Source organism: Salmo salar, chromosome ssa02 (assembly GCF_905237065.1).
Source record: "Salmo salar chromosome ssa02, Ssal_v3.1, whole genome shotgun sequence".
In the NCBI taxonomy this organism is placed as follows: domain Eukaryota; kingdom Metazoa; phylum Chordata; class Actinopteri; order Salmoniformes; family Salmonidae; genus Salmo; species Salmo salar.
Genome location: NC_059443.1, coordinates 79,098,626 through 79,121,664, shown reverse-complemented (window position 1 = coordinate 79,121,664; position 23,039 = coordinate 79,098,626). Strand labels below are relative to the sequence as shown.

The following is a 23,039-nucleotide window of genomic DNA, read 5'->3' as shown; positions in this document are numbered from 1 at the left end:
TCTGTCGCTTTCTCTCTGTCGTCTTCTCTCGTTTCGCTTCCGCTTGTCGTTCTTTCGCCTCCTCTGTCGCTGCCGCTCTGTCGATCTCTGTCGCCTTCGCTCTCTCTGTCGCTTTCCTCTGTCGCCTTCTCCTTCGTCGCTCTCTGTCGTCCTTGCGCGCTCTGTCGTCTCTCTCGTCGCCGCCCTCTCTCTGTCGCCTTCGCTCTCTCTCTGTCGCCTCGCCCCTCGTCGTCTTCTGTCGCTTCTGTGCCTCGCTCTGTCGCTCGCTCTCCGCCTCCCTCTCGTCGCTTCCTCTGTGCTTCTCTCTCTGTCGCCTTCTCTGTCGCTTTCGCTCTCTTCGCGTCGCTTCCTCGTCGTCGTGACTTGTCTGTCGCCTTCGTCTGTCGCTCTGTTCGTCGCGTCGTCGCTTGTCCGTCGCCGCTTTCTGTTGCTCGCCGCTTGTCAATCTCGCCGTTTCTCTCTGCCGCTTTTCTCTCTCTGTCGCCTTCTCTCGCTTGTCGCTTTCTGTCGCGTCGCCTTCTCGGCCTCGCCGCTTCGCCGTCCTGTCGCCGCTTCTGTCGCCGCTTCCGTCGCCGCGTTGTCGCCGCCTTGTCGCCGCTTTCTGTCGCCGCTTTCGCTGTCGCCGCTTTCTGTCGCGCTTTCCTCCTGTCGCCGCTTCTTCTCTCTGTCGCGCTTTCTCTCTTGTCGCCGCTTTCTCTCTCTCTGTCGCCGCTTCTCTCTCTCTGTCGCGCTTTCTCCGTGCCGCGTTTCTCTCTCTCTGTCGCCGCTTTCTCTCTCTCTGTCGCCGCTTTCTCTCTCTCTGTCGCCGCTTTCTCTCTGTCGCCGCCTTCTCTTCTCTCTGTCGCCGCTTCTCTCTCTCTCTGTCGCCGCTTTCTTTCTGTCGCCGCTTTCTCTCTGTCGCCGCTTTCTCTCTGTCGCCGCTTCTCTCTCTCTGTCGCCGCTTCTCTCTGTCGCCGCTTCTCTCTCTGTCGCCGCTTTCTCTCTGTCGCCGCTTTCTCTTCTGTCGCCGCTTTCTCTGTCGCCGCTGCGCTCTCTGTCGCCGCGCTTTCGTCGCCGCCGCTTTCTCTCTGTCGCCGCCGCTTCTGCGGGCTCTTGTGGCGCTTCTGTCGCGCTTGTCGCGCTTTCGTCGCCGCCGCTTTCTGCGCCGCCGCCTGTCGCGCGTTTTTCTGTCGCCGCTTCTTCCTGTCGCCGCTTTCCTTCTGCGCGCGCTCTGTCGCCGCTCTCTCTCTCTGTCGCCGTCGCTTTCTTCTGTCGCCGCTCGCTTCTCTGTCGCCGTCGCTTTTCTCCTGTCGCCGCCTTCTGTCGGTTTCTGTCGCGCGCTTTCTCTCGCCGCCGCTTTTCTGTCGCCGCCGCTCTGTGCGCGCTTTCTCTGTCGCGCGCCGCTTTCTCTGTCGCGCCGCTTTCTGCGGCTTTTGTCGCCGCCGCTTTTCGTCGCCGGCTTGTCGGCTTCGCTTTCTGTCGCCGCTCGCTTTCTGTCGCCGTTCTTCCGCCGCGTTCTGTCGCCGCTTTCTGTCGCCGCTTCGCCTCGTCGCCGCTTCTGTCGCCGCTTTCTGTCGCCGCTTTTTCTGTCGCCGCTTTTTCTGTCGCCGCTCTCTGTCGCCGCTTTCTCTTCTGTCGCCGCCTTCTCCTCTCTGTCGCCGCTTTGTCGCCGCTGCCTGTCGCCGCGCTTTGCGTCGCTTTGTCGCCGGCTTCGCGCTTCGCTTCGTTCTTCTGTCGCGCTTCTCTCTGTGCTTTCTCTCTCTGTCGCTGTCTCTCTCTCTCTGTCGCTGTTTCTCTCTCTCTCTGTCGCTTGTCGCTTCTTCTTCTCGCTTTCTCTCTGTGCTTTCTCTGTCGCTTCCCCTTCCTGTCGCCCTCTCGTCGCTTTGTTGTCTGTGTCGCTTTTCTGTCGCCGCTTCTCTGTTGCTCGTCGCTTTCTCTCTGTGCTCTCTCCTCCTGTCGCGCCTTTCTCTCTCTCTGTCGCCTTCGTCGCTCTTCTCTGTCGCCTTGTCGCGCCTCTCTGTCGCTTCGTCGCGTTTTTCTGTCGCCTGTCGCGCTTTCTCTCTGCCGCTTCGCCGCCTCTCCGTCGCCTCGCGCTCGTCGCCTTCCTCTGTCGCCTTCTGTCGCCGCTCTCCTCGTCGCTGCTTCTCTTCGTCGCCGCTCCTCTGTCGCCGCTTTCTCTCTCTGTCGCCGCTTTCTCTCTCTCTGTCGCCGCCTTCTTTCTGTCGCGCCGCTTTTCTGTCGCTCGCCGCTTTCTGTCGCCGCGCTTGTGCCGCTCGCCGCTTCTCTTCTCTCTGTCGCCGCTTCTTCTGTCGCTGTTTCCTCTCTCTGTCGCTTGTCTCTCTCTCTCTGTCGCTCTCTCGCTCTGTCGCTTTCTTCTCTCTCGCTCTCTCTCTCTGTCGCCTTCTGTCGCTCTCTCGCTCTCTGTCGCTCTCTCTCGGCCTTTGTCGCTCTGTCTGTCGCTCTCTCGTTGCTCTGTTCTGTCGCTCTCTCTGTCGCCGCCTTCTGTTGCTCGCCGCGACCTCTCTCTGTCGCTTTCTCTCTCTCTGTCGCTTTCTCTCTCTCTCTCTCTGTCGCCTTCTGTCGCGCTTCTCTCTCTGTCGCTTTCTGTCGCGGCTTCTCTCTGTCGCGCGCTCTCTCTCTGTCGCGCTCTCTCTGTCGCCGCTCTTCTCTGTCGCCTTCTCGCGCTTCTCTGTCGCCTTCGTCGCGCTTCTCTCTGTCGCTCTCGTCGCGCTCTCTCTGTCGCCTCTGTCGCGCTTCTCTCTGTCGCTCTCTGTCGCGCCTCTGTCGCTTCTCGGCGCTCTCTGTCGCGCCTCTGTCGCGGCCTCTCTGTCGCGCTTCGCGCGCTCTCTCTCTCTCTCTGTCGCGCCCCTCTCTCTCCTCTCTGTCGCGCTTCTCTCTCTCTGTCGCGCTTCTCTCTCTCTGTCGCCTTCTCTCTGTCGCTCGCTCTCTCTGTCGCTCGCTCTCTCTCTGTCTCTCGGCTCTCTGTGTCCGTTTGTCTCTCGCGCCTTCTCTGTCTCTCGCGCTCTCTCTCTGTCTCCGCTCTCTCTGTCTCTCGCTCCTCTCTCTGTCTCTCGCCTTCTCTCTGCTCTCTGTCTCTCGCTCTCTCTCGTCTCTCGCGCCTCTCTCTGTCTCCGCTCTCTCTGTCTCTCGCTCTCTCTCTCTTCGCTCTCTCTTTCTCGCGCTTTCTCCTCTCTCTCTCCGCTTCTCTCTCTGTCTCTCTCCGCTTCTCTCTCTGTCTCTCTCTCGCTCGCTCTCTGTCTCTCTCTCGCTCGCTCTCTGTCTCTCTCTCGCTCGCTCTCTGTCTCTCTCTCGCTCGCTCTCTGTCTCTCTCTCGCTCGCTCTCTGTCTCTCTCTCGCTCTCTCTGTCTCTCTCCGCTCTCTCTCTGTCCTCTCCGTCTCTCCGTCCCCCTCGTCTCTCTCTGTCTCTCTCTCTGTCTCTCTCTGTCTGTCTCTCTCTCTGTCTCTCTCCGTCTCCCTCTCTCTGTCTCTCTCTCTGTCTCTCTCTCTGTCTCTCTCTGTCCTCTCTCGCTTTCTCTCTCTCGTGTCGCCGCTTCTCTCTCTCTGTCGCCTCGCTTTTCTCTGTCGCCGCTTTTCTCTGTCGCCGCTTTCTCTCTGTCGCCTCGCCTCTCTCTGTCGCTTTCTCTGTCGCTCTCGCCCTCTCTGTCGCTTCTCTCTGTCGCCCTCGCTTTCTCTCTGTCGCCTCGCTTCTTTCTGTCGCCTCGCTTCTCTCTGTCGCCCCTCGCCTTCTCTCTGTCGCCTCGCCTTCTCTGTCGCTCTCGCTCTCTCTCTGTCGCCTCGCTTCTCTCTGTCGCCTCGCCTCTCTCTCGCCCTCGCTCTCTCTCTGTCGCTCTCGCCTTCTCTCTGTCGCCTCGCTTCTCTCTCTGTCGCCCGCTCTCTCTCTGTCGCTTCGCTTCTCTCTGTCGCCTCGCTTCTCTCTGTCGCTCTCGGCTCTCTCTGTCGCCTCTCTGTCTCTCTCTGTCGCGCTCTCTGTCGCTCTCTCGCTCTCTCTCGCTTCTCTCGCTCTCTCTCGTCTTCTCGCTCTCTCTCGCTTCTCTCGCCTGCTCTCTCTGTCTCTCTGTCGCTCTGTCTCTCTGTCGCTCTGTCTCTCTGTCGCTCTCTCTCTGTCGCTCTCTCTCTGTCGCTCTCTCTCGCGTTCTTCTCGCGCTTCTCTCGCTCTCTCTCGCTCTTCTCGCTTCTCTCGCGCTCTCTCTCGCTCTTCTCTTCGCTTCTTCGCTTTCTCTCGCTTTCTCTCTCTCTCTGTCGCTCTCGCTTTCGCTGTCGCTTCGCTGCTTTCTCGCCGCTCTCTCGCTGGCTTTCTCTCGCTCGCTTTCTTCGCCGCTTTCGCCGCTGTCTTCGCTCGCTCTCTCGCTCGGCTCGCTCTCTCTCTCGCCGCTCTCTCTCTGTCGCTCTCGCTTTCTCTGTCGCTCTCGCTCTTCTGTCGCTCTCGCTCTCTCTGTCGCTCGCTCTCTCTGTCGCTCGCTCTCTCTGTCGCTCGCTCTCTCTGTCGCTCTCTCTGGCTCTCTCTCTCTGTCGCTCGCTCTCTCTGTCGCTCTCTCTCTGTCGCTCTCGCTCTCGCTCGCTCGCTCTCTCTCTCTCTCTGTCGCTCTCTCTCTCTGTCGCTCTGTCTCTCTCCAGCTCAAGGTTCTGTTGTCTTGTAGTGCTGGTTCTGCTGGTTCTACTCTGTGTGTTTTTGAACTCTGTGTGTTGTAGCTCCGCAGGCCCTTCGTCCCATGGTGTGTAGTGAGGGATCTGCTCCACGCAGAGTTTGAAGAGTCTCTGGATAAAACCTCTCCATCTGTCGGACGACGATCACGTTACATACTGAAGAACCCCCAGACACACCTCAACTACAAGTACGTTACATACTGAAGAACCCCCAGACACACCTCTCTGTAGATTAGTGGGGTTGGTTAGCACCTCTGTAGATAGTTGTAGTTTTGGTCCTACTGTATTAGTGGGGTTGGTTAGCACCTCTGTAGATAGTTGTAGTTTTGGTCCTACTGTATTAGTGGGGTTGGTTAGCACCTCTGTAGATAGTTGTAGTTTTGGTCCTACTGTATTAGTAGGGTTGAGTCCTGTTAGATAGACCACTGACAACATGTTGACTTCTCCGCCTGGCCTCTGGACATCAGGTAAAGGGCTTCAATCAGCAGGATGTAGGACTTCTCAAGGTTACTGTCTGTAATGGACGCGCTGTGTTGATCTGTAATGGACGCGCTGTGTTGATCTGTAATGGACGCGCTGTGTTGATCTGTAATGGACGCGCTGTGTTGATCTGTAATGGACGCGCTGTGTTGATCTGTAATGGACGCGCTGTGTTGATCTGTAATGGACGCGCTGTGTTGATCTGTAATGGACGCGCTGTGTTGATCTGTAATGGACGCGCTGTGTTGATCTGTAATGGACGCGCTGTGTTGATCTGTAATGGACGCGCTGTGTTGATCTGTAATGGACGCGCTGTGTTGATCTGTAATGGACGCGCTGTGTTGATCTGTAATGGACGCGCTGTGTTGATCTGTAATGGACGCGCTGTGTTGATCTGTAATGGACGCGCTGTGTTGATCTGTAATGGACGCGCTGTGTTGATCTGTAATGGACGCGCTGTGTTGATCTGTAATGGACGCGCTGTGTTGATCTGTAATGGACGCGCTGTGTTGATCTGTAATGGACGCGCTGTGTTGATCTGTAATGGACGCGCTGTGTTGATCTGTAATGGACGCGCTGTGTTGATCTGTAATGGACGCGCTGTGTTGTCTTGTAGGATCTGTCTGGCGGAGGTGTACCAGGACAAGCCTCTGATAGGGAAGCTACAGGGAAGGAAACACAACCCCAACGACCCCGAGGTAACACACACACACCACCCGTCTGTTCACGACCCCACGGCAACACACCACCCGTCTGTTCACGACCCCACGGCAACACACCACCCGTCTGTTCACGACCCCACGGCAACGCACGCACCACCCGTCTGTTCACGACCCCACGGCAACGCACGCACCACCCGTCTGTTCTCGACCCCAACGACCCCGCGGTAACACGCAGTAGGTCAGATTGAGAGGTTGGGGGTCAGAGGGGGCAGTAGGTCAGATTGAGAGGTTGGGGGTCAGAGGGGGCAGTAGGTCAGATTGAGAGGTTGGTGGTCAGGGGGCAGTAGGTCAGATTGAGAGGTTGGGGGTCAGAGGGCAGCAGGTCGGATTGAGAGGTTGGGGGTCAGAGGGCAGCAGGTCGGATTGAGAGGTTGGGGGTCAGAGGGCAGCAGGTCAGATTGAGAGGTTGGCGGTCAGAGGGGGCAGTAGGTCAGATTGAGAGGTTGGGGGGTCAGAGGGGGCGTTGTGTCAAATTGGTACCTAAACATGGTAGACACGTGCCCCAGGCTGTGGAATTACTGCTAGACCATCCAGGACACAGGTGTCTTGTATTTGTGTGTAAATGAATCAGTGGGTGTGTTCCAGGAATGTTCTACAGTGTTCCGTGAGTTTGTGTCGTTACTCAGACAGAAGTTTAGCTCCGCCTCCGGGTCGTGTGATGTCACCATCCCTGACACCAAGACACAGCTGTTCTCACGGTAACACACACTCACACACACTTATAAACACACACCCCACGGTAACACAAACACACATATGGAACATCTAATGATAACACACTCCTTTGCTCTCCTATTGGCTGACGTGTGTTGTTGATGTCATTTAGGTTTAAGGTGTACACCCTAGAGGACATGTCAGATGAGAAAACCAAGGACTCACTCAACAGGTATACAACAATACAACTGTCTGACATGACTATAATACATGACAACAATACAACTATCTGACATGACTATAATACATGACAACAATACAACTATCTGACATGACTATAATACATGACAACAATCTGACATGACTATAATACATGACAACAATACAACTATCTGACATGACTATAATACATGACAACAATACAACTATCTGACATGACTAGAATACATGACAACAATACAACTATCTGACATGACTAGAATACATGACAACAATACAACTATCTGACATGACTATAATACATGACATCAATACAACTATCTGACATGACTAGAATACATGACAACAATACATCTGACATGACTATAATACATGACAACAATACAACTATCTGACATGACTATAATACATGACAACAATACAACTATCTTACATGAATATAATACATGACAACTATCTGACATGAATATAATACATGACAACAATACAACTATCTAACATGACTATAATACATGACAACTATCTGACATGAATATAATACATGACAACAATACAACTATCTGACATGACTATAATACATGACAACTATCTGACATGAATGTAATACATGACAACAATACAACTATCTAACATGACTATAATACATGACAACTATCTGACATGACTATAATACATGACAACAATACAACTATCTGACACGACTATAATACATGACAACAATACAACTATCTGACATGACTATAATACATGACAACAATACAACTATCTGACATGACTATAATACATGACAACAATACAACTATCTGACATGACTATAATACATGACAACTATCTGACATGACTATAATACATGACAACAATACAACTATCTGACATGAATGTAATACATGACAACAATACAACTATCTGACATGAATATAATACATGACAACTATCTGACATGACTATAATACATGACAACAATACAACTATCTGACATGACTATAATACATGACCACTATCTGACATGACTATAATACATGACAACTATCTGACATGACTATAATACATGACAACTATCTGACATGACTATAATACATGACAACAATACAACATCTGACATGACTATAATACATGACCACTATCTGACATGACTATAATACATGACAACTATCTGACATTAATATAATACATGACAACAATACAACTATCTGACATGACTATAATACATGACAACTATCTAACATGACTATAATACATGACAACAATACAACTATCTGACATGACTATAATACATGACAACAATACAACTATCTGACATGACTATAATACATGACAACAATACAACTATCTGACATGACTAGAATACATGACAACTATCTGACATGAATATAATACATGACAACTATCTGACATGAATATAATACATGACAACAATACAACTATCTGACATGACTAGAATACATGACAACAATACAACTATCTGACATGACTAGAATACATGACAACAATACAACTATCTGACATGACTAGAATACATGACAACAATACAACTATCTGACATGACTATAATACATGACAACTATCTGACATGAATATAATACATGACAACAATACAACTATCTAACATGACTATAATACATGACAACAATACAACTATCTGACATGACTAGAATACATGACAACAATACAACTATCTGACATGACTATAATACATGACAACAATACAACTATCTGACATGAATATAATACATGACAACTATCTGACATGAATATAATACATGACAACAATACAACTATCTGACATGACTATAATACATGACAACAATACATCTGACATGAATATAATACATGACAACAATACAACTATCTGACATGACTATAATACATGACAACAATACATCTGACATGACTATAATACATGACAACAATACAACTATCTAACATGAATATAATACATGAAAACAATACAATTATCTTACATGAATATCATACATGACAACTATCTGACATGACTATAATACATGACAACAATACAACTATCTGACATGACTATAATACATGACAACAATACAACTATCTGACATGACTAGAATACATGACAACAATACAACTATCTGACATGACTAGAATACATGACAACAATACAACTATCTGACATGACTAGAATACATGACAACAATACAACTATCTGACATGACTAGAATACATGACAACAATACAACTATCTGACATGACTAGAATACATGACAACAATACAACTATCTGACATGACTATAATACATGACAACTATCTAACATGAATATAATACATGACAACAATACAATTATCTGACATGAATATAATACATGACAATAATACAACTATCTGACATGACTAGAATACATGACAACTATCTGACATGAATATAATACATGACAACAATACAACTATCTAACATGACTATAATACATGACAACTATCTAACATGAATATAATACATGACAACAATACAACTATCTGACATGACTATAATACATGACAACTATCTGACATGACTATAATACATGACAACTATCTGACATGAATATAATACATGACAACAATACAACTATCTGACATGACTATAATACATGACAACAATACATCTGACATGACTATAATACATGACAACAATACAACTATCTAACATGAATATAATACATGAAAACAATACAATTATCTGACATGAATATCATACATGACAACTATCTGACATGACTATAATACATGACAACAATACAACTATCTGACATGACTATAATACATGACAACAATACAACTATCTGACATGACTAGAATACATGACAACAATACAACTATCTGACATGACTAGAATACATGACAACAATACAACTATCTGACATGACTAGAATACATGACAACAATACAACTATCTGACATGACTATAATACATGACAACTATCTAACATGAATATAATACATGACAACAATACAATTATCTGACATGAATATAATACATGACAACTATCTGACATGACTATAATACATGACAATAATACAACTATCTGACATGACTAGAATACATGACAACTATCTGACATGAATATAATACATGACAACAATACAACTATCTAACATGACTATAATACATGACAACTATCTAACATGAATATAATACATGACAACAATACAACTATCTGACATGACTATAATACATGACAACTATCTGACATGAATATAATACATGACAACAATACAACTATCTAACATGACTATAATACATGACAACAATACAACTATCTGACATGACTAGAATACATGACAACAATACAACTATCTGACATGACTATAATACATGACAACAATACATCTGACATGACTATAATACATGACAACAATACAACTATTTAACATGAATATAATACATGACAACAATACAACTATCTGACATGACTATAATACATGACAACAATACAACTATCTGACATGACTAGAATACATGACGACAATACAACTATCTGACATGAATATAATACATGACAACTATCTGACATGAATATAATACATGACAACAATGCATCTGACATGACTATAATACATGACATCAACACAACTATCTGACATGACTAGAATAAATGACAACAATACAACTATCTGACATGACTAGAATACATGACAACAATACAACTATCTGACATGACTAGAATACATGACAACAATACAACTATCTGACATGACTAGAATACATGACAACAATACAACTATCTGACATGAATGTAATACATGACAACAATACAACTATCTGACATGAATGTAATACATGACAAAAATACAACTATCTGACATGACTATAATACATGACAGCTATCTGACATGAATATAATACATGACTATAATACATGACAACTATCTGACATGAATGTAATACATGACAACAATACAACTATCTGACATGACTATAATACATGACAACTATCTGACATGACTATAATACATGACAACAATACAACTATCTGACACGACTATAATACATGACAACAATACAACTATCTGACATGACTATAATACATGACAACAATACAACTATCTGACATGAATGTAATACATGACAACAATACAACTATCTGACATGAATATAATACATGACAACTATCTGACATGACTATAATACATGACAACAATACAACTATCTGACATGACTATAATACATGACCACTATCTGACATGACTATAATACATGACAACTATCTGACATTAATATAATACATGACAACAATACAACTATCTGACATGACTATAATACATGACAACTATCTAACATGACTATAATACATGACAACAATACAACTATCTGACATGACTATAATACATGACAACAATACAACTATCTGACATGACTATAATACATGACAACAATACAACTATCTGACATGACTAGAATACATGACAACTATCTGACATGACTAGAATACATGACAACTATCTGACATGAATATAATACATGACAACTATCTGACATGAATATAATACATGACCAATACAACTATCTGACATGACTAGAATACATGACAACAATACAACTATCTGACATGACTAGAATACATGACAACAATACAACTATCTGACATGACTATAATACATGACAACAATACAACTATCTGACATGACTATAATATATGACAACAATACAACTATCTGACATGAATATAATACATGACAACTATCTGACATGAATATAATACATGACAACAATACAACTATCTGACATGACAACTATCTGACATGAATATAATACATGACAACAATACAACTATCTGACATGACAACTATCTGACATGAATATAATACATGACAACAATACAACTATCTGACATGACAACTATCTGACATGAATATAATACATGACAACAATACAACTATCTAACATGACTATAATACTTGACAACAATACAACTATCTAACATGACTATAATACATGACAACAATACATCTGACATGACTATAATACATGACAACAATACAACTATCTGACATGAATATAATACATGACAACAATACATCTGACATGACTATAATACATGACAACAATACAACTATCTGACATGACTATATTACATGACAACTATCTGACATTACTATAATACATGACAACAATACAACTATCTGACATGAATATAATACATGACAACAATACATCTGACATGACTATAATACATGACAACAATACAACTATCTGACATGACTATAATACATGACAACTATCTGACATGACTATAATACATGACAACTATCTGACATTACTATAATACATGACAACAATACAACTATCTGACATGAATATAATACATGACAACAATACAACTATCTAACATGACTAGAATACATGACAACAATACATCTGACATGACTATAATACATGACAACAATACAACTATCTGACATGACTATAATACATGACAACAATACAACTATCTAACGTGACTATAATACATGACAACAATACATCTGACATGACTATAATACAATACAACTATCTGACATGACTATAATACATGACAACAATACATCTGAAATGAATATAATACATGACAACAATCTGACATGACTATAATACATGACAACAATACAACTATCTAACATGACTATAATACATGACAACAATACATCTGACATGACTATAATACATGACAACAATACAACTATCTGACATGACTATAATACATGACAACAATACATCTGACATGAATATAATACATGACAACAATACAACTATCTAACATGAGTATAATACATAACAATACAACTATCTGACATGACTATAATACATGACAACAATACAACTATCTGACTTGAATATAATACATTAATATAATACAAGTATCTAAAAACGATTTCAAGAAAAAGTAATATTTTTAACTAGGCAAGTTAAGGACTAATTCTTATTTAAAATGGCCACCATGAATATAAATATATGACGACAATTATCCTACTATGTTATCTTTCTATGATGGTTGTGTCTCTGTCTCTCTTTTTGTGTGTGTGTGTCTGTGTTCCAGTATTGAGGACATCCACTCCCTGGTGTTGAATAATCTGATCCAGAGCACATTGGCCATGTCCAACTCTCAGATGAAATGCTGCCGATCCTTCCAGGTATACACGCGCACACACATGCACACGCACAATTGTAGACCCAAGGCAATCTAATGTCCCAGCGTATTTACAGATCATTAAAGGTATATCAACAGTTCTAACACTGAATTCATTATTCCATTTAAGAAGGATGGTTGATTCTCTCTATTTCTGTCTCTATTTCTCTGTCTCTCTCTCTCTGTCTCTCTCTCTCTCTGTCTCTCTCTCTCTCTTCTCTCTCTCTCTGTCTCTCTCTCTCTCTGTCTCTCTCTCTCTCTGTCTCTCTCTCTCTGCTCTCTCTCTCTCTCTCTCTGTCTCTCTCTCTCTCTCTCTCTCTCTGTCTCTCTCTCTCTCTGTCTCTCTCTCTCTGTCTCTCTCTCTCTCTGTTTTTTTTTTTTTCTCTGTCTCTCTCTCTCTGTCTCTCTCTCTGTCTCTCTCTCTGCTCTCTCTCTGTCTCTCTCTCTCTCTCTGTCTCTCTCTCTCTGCCTCTCTCTCTGCCTCTCTCTCTCTGTCTCTCTCTCTCTCTCTCTTTGTCTCCAGACCTTCCATACCTACAGTAGGTACCGTCAGGAGGTTCTGTGTCAGGTGTTTGTCCAGTGTAGGAAGAAGGGATTGGTCAACAGACGAAGGATCAGTCAACTGTGTGGCCCCAATAAGAACCGTGCCCTACCCATTCTGCCCATGTCTTACCAACTGTCTCAGAGTTACTACAGGTTAGTAACACTACTACTAGTTACTACAGGTTAGTAGCACTACCACAGGATAACAACACTACTACTACTAGTTACTACAGGTTAGTAACACTACTACTAGCTACTACAGGTTAGTAGCACTACCACAGGGTAACAACACTACTACTACTACTAGTTACTACAGGTTAGTAACACTACTACTAGCTACTACAGGTCAGTAACACTTCTACAGGGTAATAACACTACTTCTAGTTACTACAGGTTAGTAACACTACAACTAGTTACTACAGGTTAGTAGCACTACCACAGGGTAACAACACTACTACTACTAGTTACTACAGGTTAGTAACACTACTACTAGCTACTACAGGTTAGTAACACTTCTACAGGGTAATAACACTACTTCTAGTTACTACAGGTTAGTAACACTGCTACAGGTTAGTAACACTACTACTAGCTACTACAGGTTAGTAACACTTCTACAGGGTAATAACACTACTTCTAGTTACTACAGGTTTGTAACACTACAACTAGTTACTACAGGTTAGTAACACTGCTACAGGTTAGTAACACTGCTACAGGTTAGTAACACTGCTACAGGTTAGTAACACTGCTACAGGTTAGTAACACTGCTACTAGTTGCTACAGGTTAGTAACACTGCTTGTTAGTGCATGTTAGTAACACTGCTGCTAGTTAGTAACATTAATACAGGTTATTAGCACTACATGTTAGTAACATGGTCAAGTAATCGTAATAGTATGTATTGGTAACATTGTATCAAGAGGTTTGGTTAATTCCATTCGCCCAAATTAACTTCCTGAAAATTGAATTGCCGTCTTTCAGAAACAAGTTTTCACCTGGCCTTTTGTCACAACCTCTCTCCCTCACCTCCCCCCACTCTCCCCCTCTCCCTCACCCCCCCCCCACTCTCCCCCTCTCCCTCACCTCCCCCCCACTCTCCCCCTCTCCCTCAACTCCTCCCCCCACTCTCCCTCACCCCTCTCCCTCAACTCCTCCCCCACTCTCCCTCACCCCTCTCCCTCACCTACTCTCCCCCTCTCCCTCACCTACTCTCCCCCTCTCTCACCACCTTCCCCCTACTCTCCCCCTCACCTCTCCCCTCTCTCACCTCCCCCTCTCCCTCACCACCTCCCCCCCTCTCCCTCACCTCTCTCCCCACTCTCCCTCACCTCCTCCCCCCACTCTCCTCTCTCCTGTAGGTGTTTTACATGGCGTCTGCCCACGGGTCTGTGTACAGAGGTGTTTGACTTCATGCAGGCCTTGAGCAGGAACGGGACTGGAGACAACCACCCTTCCACGGCCTTCATACACGAAGGAGAGGAGAAGAAGAGAGAGAGCATGGAGAAAGAGAGAGGGGAGGAGGGCATGGAGAAAGAGAGAGGGGAGGAGGGCATGGAGAAAGAGAGAGGGGAGGAGGGCATGGAGAAAGAGAGAGGGGAGGAGGGCATGGAGAAAGAGAGAGGGGAGGAGGGCATGGAGAAAGAGAGAGGGGAGGAGGGCATGGAGAAAGAGAGAGGGGAGGAGGGCATGGAGAAAGAGAGAGGGGAGGAGGGCATGGAGAAGGAGAGAGGGGAGGAGGGCATGGAGAAGGAGAGAGGGGAGGAGGGCATGGAGAAAGAGAGAGGGGAGGAGGGCATGGAGAAAGAGAGAGGGGAGGAGGGCATGGAGAAAGAGAGAGGGGAGGAGGGCATGGAGAAAGAGAGAGGGGAGGAGGGCATGGAGAAAGAGAGAGGGGAGGAGGGCATGGAGAAAGAGAGAGGGGAGGAGGGCATGGAGAAAGAGGGCAAGAATGAGAGAAGTGCGGAGAATATGGATAAGGAAAGAGGGGAGGAGGAGAGAGAAAAAGATGAAGATATGGAGACAGAAGAGAGAGGGAAGAACACAGAGAACGAGCAATTGGAGGAGAACGAGGACAAGGCAGCCCACAACCAGAACCAAGCAGAAGAACAGGTCTCGTCTTTTACCATCCATGGAGTTGAGTCTACCTCCAGGGACCCTGCCTCCTGTCCTCTCACCCAGACGGAGGAGCCTGAGTCGGGTACAGCACCCGGCCTTGGCCCCTCTCTCCCTCTGGATCTCACGGAGGTGGGTTTACTTCCTTTGTGGTTTGTAGTATTTAAAAGTGAAATGTTTCCTCAACAAAGCTGAAATGCCAATGCCACTTCCTAAACATAGCAGCAATAGTCTTCATATATACTTCTAGCTCTGATGCTGATGCCTCCATGTTCACTTCACACACTGTTTAATGAGACCACCTGTATAAGATACCGTAGTTAATAAATGTTCTGTTAATTAAATCTCCAGATGTTGCAGTTCCCTCTGGAGTCCCCGGGGGGCGCCACTCTGGCCTGTCTCAGTCTGATGACTCTGGGTCTGCTGTCAGTCCACGTCTCCATACCTGAACACATAGTGGTGTTGGACAGCACCATGGTGGACAATGAGGTGGTTAAGAGGTACACACACAGCTACAGAGATGCCTACACACAGACGCCCCCGCTCAGGCAGATGCCCCCGCTCAGGCAGACGCCCCCTCTCAGGCAGACGCTCAGGCAGACGCCCCCGCTCAGGCAGACGCCCCCGCTCAGGCAGACGCCCCCTCTCTGGCGCTCTTTCTTTCTCCCTGTCTAAAATGAAAAGTTGTTTCTCCAAGTTAGTTTTTCTCATGTGGCGCCAGATCCATATTATTATACAGTCCCCTACGTATTTATTTGGGCAGTGAAGCTAAAACATTTAATTTGGCTCTATACTCCAGCATTTTGGGATTTGAGAAAGTGTTTCATATAGTTATCAGTATTGTATTAGGATCCTCATTAGCTGTGGCGACTGTATTAGGATCCTCATTAGCTGTGGCGACTGAATTAGGATCCTCATTAGCTGTGGCGACTGAATTAGGATCCTCATTAGCTGTGGCGACTGAATTAGGATCCTCATTAGCTGTGGCGACTGAATTAGGATCCTCATTAGCTGTGGCGACTGAATTAGGATCCTCATTAGCTGTGGCGACTGTATTAGGATCCTCATTAGCTGTGGCGATTGTATTAGGATCCTCATTAGCTGTGGCGATTGTATTAGGATCCTCATTAGCTGTGGCGACTGTATTAGGATCCTCATTAGCTGTGGCGATTGTATTAGGATCCTCATTAGCTGTGGCGATTGCAGCAGCTACTCTTCCTGGGGTCCACACAGAACATGAAACATGACGACATACAGAACATTACTAGACAAGAACAGGACAGAATTACATGCATTTAAAATAAGACATACACTTTCACTACTCAGCTCCCCTGACGTGAACAGAGAAATAATTCATGAATCAGTTAAATCCTGGCTCTTTTCCCCTGATCTGACAGAGTGGTGATTCATGAATCAGTTCACTCCTGGCTCAGTTCCCCTGATGTGAACAAAGCTACATATCATAGAGCTTCACTGAAGGTGTAATGGGTCTCCTGGGGTAAAATGTAGTCTAATAACAGTTACCTCCTGTAATGGGTCTCCTGGAGTAAAATGTAGTCGGATAACAGTTACCTCCTGTAATGGGTCTCCTGGGGTAAAATGTAGTCGGATAACAGATACCTCCTGTAATGGGTCTCCTGGGGTAAAATGTAGTCGGATAACAGATACCTCCTGTAATGGGTCTCCTGGAGTTAAATGTAGTCGGATAACAGATACCTCCTGTAATGGGTCTCCTGGAGTTAAATGTAGTCGGATAACAGATACCTCCTGTAATGGGTCTCCTGGAGTTAAATGTAGTCGGATAACAGATACCTCCTGTAATGGGTCTCCTGGGGTAAAATGTAGTCGGATAACAGTTACCTCCTGTAATGGGTCTCCTGGGGTAAAATGTAGTCGGATAACAGTTACCTCCTGTAATGGGTCTCCTGGGGTAAAATGTAGTCGGATAACAGATACCTCCTGTAATGGGTCTCCTGGAGTTAAATGTAGTCGGATAACAGATACCTCCTGTAATGGGTCTCCTGGAGTTAAATGTAGTCGGATAACAGATACCTCCTGTAATGGGTCTCCTGGAGTTAAATGTAGTCGGATAACAGATACCTCCTGTAATGGGTCTCCTGGAGTTAAATGTAGTCGGATAACAGTTACCGATAAGACTGATTTGACATGGCAGGTAGTTCCATGCCATCATGGCTCTATATAAGACTGATTTGACATGGCAGGTAGTTCCATGCCATCATGGCTCTATATAAGACTGATTTGACATGGCAGGTAGTTCCATGCCATCATGGCTCTATATAAGACTGATTTGACATGGCAGGTAGTTCCATGCCATCATGGCTCTATATAAGACTGATTTGACATGGCAGGTAGTTCCATGCCATCATGGCTCTATATAAGACTGATTTGACATGGCAGGTAGTTCCATGCCATCATGGCTCTATATAAGACTGATTTGACATGGCAGGTAGTTCCATGCCATCATGGCTCTATATAAGACTGATTTGACATGGCAGGTAGTTCCATGCCATCATGGCTCTATATAAGACTGATTTGACATGGCAGGTAGTTCCATGCCATCATGGCTCTATATAAGACTGATTTGACATGGCAGGTAGTTCCATGCCATCACGACTCTATATAAGACTGTGCGTTTTATTTGAGGTCTGTGAAGAGACCCCTGGTAGCATGCCTGGTGGGGTACCGCTGTCCGTCAGAGATGTATGTTAGTTGATTGAATAGACAATTCAGAATTTTTAACATATTTCTTATCAAAACAACAAGTGACGCAATCAATGTCTCTACTGTCAGGGAGAGCCTGATATCCATACGGTTGACATTAGCCCTCTGTGAACATCGAAGGGCAAGACGTTCTGTTCCTGTGAACATCGAAGGGCAAGACGTTCTGTTCCTGTGAACATCGAAGGTCAAGACGTTCTGTTCCTGTGAACATCGAAGGTCAAGACGTTCTGTTCCTGTGAACATCGAAGGGCAAGACGTTCTGTTCCTGTGAACATCGAAGGGCAAGACGTTCTGTTCCGGGGCAGCTGCAGCTTTCCTAGGTCCTTCGTTGTAGCACCTGACCACATCACTGGGCGCTAGTCAAGATAGGATACAACTCGAGCCGGCAGGACTTGTTTGGTCGACTGCGGTGTTTAGAATGCTCAGCATCTCTATCACAGACAGACCTCTCCCCATCTTTACAACCATTGAATCAATATGTTTTGACCGTGACAGTTTACAGTCTTAAAGTGACACCAATAAGTTTAGTCTCCTCAACGTGCTCAACAGCTGCGTCATTCATTACCAGATTCAGCTGAGGTCTACAACTTTGGGAATCATTTTTTTTACCAAATGCAAATGCTTTGTCTTCGATATATTCAGGACTAGTTTATTTCTAGCCACACATTGTAAAAGTGCAGTGTAATGTGTTGTTGTACAGGGTCAGTCATAGTAGTATGATGGGTGCAGTGTAATGTGTTGTTTTACAGGGTCAGTCATAGTAGTATGATAGGTGCAGTGTAATGTGTTGTTGTACAGGGTCAGCCATAGTAGTATGATGGGTGCAGTGTAATGTGTTGTTTTACAGGGTCAGTCATAGTAGTATGATAGGTGCAGTGTAATGTGTTGTTGTACAGGGTCAGTCATAGTAGTATGATAGGTGCAGTGTAATGTGTTGTTTTACAGGGTCAGTCATAGTAGTATGATAGGTGCAGTGTAATGTGTTGTTGTACAGGGTCAGTCATAGTAGTATGATAGGTGCAGTGTAATGTGTTGTTGTACAGGGTCAGTCATAGTAGTATGATAGGTGCAGTGTAATGTGTTGTTGTACAGGGTCAGTCATAGTAGTATGATAGGTGCAGTGTAATGTGTTGTTGTACAGGGTCAGCCATAGTAGTATGATATGTGCAGTGTAATGTGTTGTTGTACAGGGTCAGCCATAGTAGTATGATAGGTGCAGTGTAATGTGTTGTTGTACAGGGTCAGTCATAGTAGTATGATAGGTGCAGTGTAATGTGTTGTTGTACAGGGTCAGCCATAGTAGTATGATAGGTGCAGTGTAATGTGTTGTTGTACAGGGTCAGCCATAGTAGTATGATAGGTGCAGTGTAATGTGTTGTTGTACAGGGTCAGCCATAGTAGTATGATAGGTGCAGTGTAATGTGTTGTTGTACAGGGTCAGCCATAGTAGTATGATAGGTGCAGTGTAATGTGTTGTTGTACAGGGTCAGCCATAGTAGTATGATAGGTGCAGTGTAATGTGTTGTTGTACAGGGTCAGCCATAGTAGTATGATAGGTGCAGTGTAATGTGTTGTTGTACAGGGTCAGTCATAGTAGTATGATAGGTGCAGTGTAATGTGTTGTTTTACAGGGTCAGCCATAGTAGTATGATAGCTGCAGTGTAATGTGTTGTTTTACAGGGTAGTACGGCACCCCTGGAGCAAATTGGGGTTAAGTGCCTTGTTCAAGTGGACATCGACAGATTTTTCACCTTGTCGGCTCGGGTATTCGAACCAGCGACCTTTGCTTACTGGCTCAATGCTAACCGCTAGGCTACCTGCCTCCCAAAGGGTGCTTTACCATTCTTGGGTGCTTTACCATTCTTGGGTGTTTTACCATTCTTGGGTGTTTTACCATTCTTTGGTGCTTTACCATGTTCTTTACCATTCTTGGGTGCTTTACCGTGTTCTTTACCATTCTTTGGTGCTTTACCATTCTTGGGTGCTTTACCATTCTTGGGTGCTTTACCATTCTTGGGTGCTTTACCATTCTTGGGTGCTTTACCATTCTTGGGTGCTTTACCATGTTCTTTACCATTCTTGGGTGTTTTACCATTCTTGGGTGCTTTACCATTCTTGGGTGTTTTACCATTCTTGGGTGTTTTACCATTCTTTGGTGCTTTACCATGTTCTTTACCATTCTTGGGTGCTTTACCATTCTTGGGTGCTTTACCGTGTTCTTTACCATTCTTTGGTGCTTTACCATTCTTGGGTGCTTTACCATTCTTGGGTGCTTTACCATTCTTGGGTGCTTTACCATTCTTGGGTGCTTTACCATGTTCTTTACCATTCTTGGGTGCTTTACCATTCTTGGGTGCTTTACCATTCTTGGGTGCTTTACCATGTTCTTTACCATTCTTGGGTGCTTTACCATGTTCTTTACCATTCTTGGGTGCTTTACCATGTTCTTTACCATTCTTTGGTGCTTTACCATTCTTGGGTGCTTTATCGTTCTTTGGTGCTTTACCATTCTTTGGTGCTTTACCATGTTCTTTACCATTCTTGGGTGCTTTACCATGTTCTTTACCATTCTTTGGTGCTTTACCATGTTCTTTACCATTCTTTGGTGCTTTACCATGTTCTTTACCATTCTTGGGTGCTTTACCATGTTCTTTACCATTCTTTGGTGCTTTACCATTCTTTGGTGCTTTACCATGTTCTTTACCATTCTGGGTGCTTTACCATGTTCTTTACCATTCTTGGTGCTTTACCATGTTCTTTACCATTCTTGGGTGCTTTACCATGTTCTTACCATTCTTTGGTGCTTTACCATTCTTTGGTGCTTTACCATGTTCTTTACCATTCTTGGGTGCTTTACCATGTTCTTTACCATTCTTTGGTGCTTTACCATTCTTTGGTGCTTTACCATGTTCTTTACCATTCTTGGGTGCTTTACCATGTTCTTTACCATTCTTGGGTGCTTTACCATGTTCTTTACCATTCTTGGGTGCTTTACCATGTTCTTTACCATTCTTTGGTGCTTTACCATTCTTGGGTGCTTTATCGTTCTTTGGTGCTTTACCATTCTTTGGTGCTTTACCATGTTCTTTACCATTCTTGGGTGCTTTACCATGTTCTTTACCATGTTCTTTACCATTCTTGGGTGCTTTACCATGTTCTTTACCATTCTTGGGTGCTTTACCATGTTCTTTACCATGTTCTTTACCATTCTTGGGTAGTGGAATGACTATCTTTTCTCCAGGCTCAGATTAAAGATATGACAAATGGCAGTGGCATCATAGTCCTCTACCATCATCAGTAGTTTCCATCTTGGTTGTCAATACTAGATACTTTCTCATTATTGATGGACAACAATGTTTCCACTTCTCCCACACTAACTTTATAACGTTTTTAATGAACTTTTCTTATTTTGTGCATGAATTTGATGGCTCACAGTTTGTTGTCATTTCAAACCTGAGTTTGCCCACAAAGTAGTCATTCAGATAATTGGCAATATTCGATAGATTTTGTGATGAATGAGCCATCTGATTCAGTGAAAGACGGGAGTTGAATTAGTCTTTCTGCCCTTCATTTCGTTTGGGGGGGGTGACAGTGGGCATGGCCAATGCCGTGGTCCAAATACATATGGTTCCTTCAAATGGGGGCGGGACGAGATGCATAAAGTGCTTTCATTTAAAAATGGTAAAACAGATATGGATGAAAATACCCTCAAAAGGTGACATTCTGTAATGTCGCCTCATATAAAACATTTGATCTCAAATCCAAAATGCTGGAGTATAGAGACAAATTCAAAGTTTTAGCTTCCCAGTCCAATTAAATAATTAGGGGAGGTCCATATTGTATTGTTCCATATTCTCGTATTTACTGACGCCCCGTCTGTCTCTCTGCCCCCCGCCTGTCTCTCTGCCCCCCCGTCTGTCTCTCTGCCCCCCCCGTCTGTCTCTCTGCCCCCCCCCCGTCTGTCTCTCTGCCCCCCCCCCGTCTGTCTCTCTGCCCCCCCCCCGTCTGTCTCTCTGCCCCCCCCGTCTGTCTCTCTGCCCCCCCCGTCTGTCTCTCTGCCCCCCCGTCTGTCTCTCTGCCCCCCGTCTGTCTCTCTGCCCCCCGTCTGTCTCTCTGCCCCCCCGTCTGTCTCTCTGCCCCCCGTCTGTCTCTCTGCCCCCCCGTCTGTCTCTCTATGCCTCTTCTCTCAGTATCTCAGTGCTGGCTGAGGATGATGATGATGAAGAGGAGAGCGAGGGGCGGAGGGGGATCGAGGTGAGGGCTCACAAGGCGTCCCACACCAAGTACCTGATGATGCGTGGCTACTGCGTTCCCGGGATCGTTAACCTCCGAAACCTCAACACCAACGATAGTATCGTGGTGGAGTCATGCACCATGAGACTACATCTACGACACACACCTGTACACACTCTGTTTATTACCCAGGGTAGGTACACACACCTGTACACACTCTGTTTATTACCCAAGGTGGTTACACACTCTGTTTATTACCCAGGGTAGGTACACACACCTGTACACACTCTGTTTATTACCCAGGGTAGGTACACACACCTGTACACACTCTGTTTATTACCCAGGGTAGGTACACACACCTGTACACACTCTGGTTATCACCCAGGGTAGGTACACACACCTGTACACACTCTGTTTATTACCCAGGGTAGGTACACACACCTGTACACACTCTGTTTATTACCCAGGGTAGGTACACACACCTGTACACACTCTGTTTATTACCCAGGGTAGGTACACACACCTGTACACACTCTGTTTATTACCCAGGGTAGGTACACACACCTGTACACACTCTGTTTATTACC

At 45.0% G+C, this 23,039-nt stretch overlaps 1 protein-coding gene across 1 annotated transcript in view; it reads left to right on the top strand.

Moving 5' to 3' along the window:
* Positions 1-23,039, top strand: part of gtf3c1 (general transcription factor IIIC subunit 1) — a 70,325-nt gene that overhangs the window by 33,429 nt on the left and 13,857 nt on the right. The window contains 10 exon segments of the mRNA XM_045713288.1: positions 4,690-4,832; positions 5,741-5,822; positions 6,432-6,544; positions 6,673-6,732; positions 12,738-12,831; positions 13,351-13,523; positions 14,724-14,940; positions 15,181-15,609; positions 15,829-15,977; positions 22,410-22,645. Of these exon segments, the coding sequence (XP_045569244.1) occupies positions 4,690-4,832; positions 5,741-5,822; positions 6,432-6,544; positions 6,673-6,732; positions 12,738-12,831; positions 13,351-13,523; positions 14,724-14,940; positions 15,181-15,609; positions 15,829-15,977; positions 22,410-22,645 (1,696 nt within the window).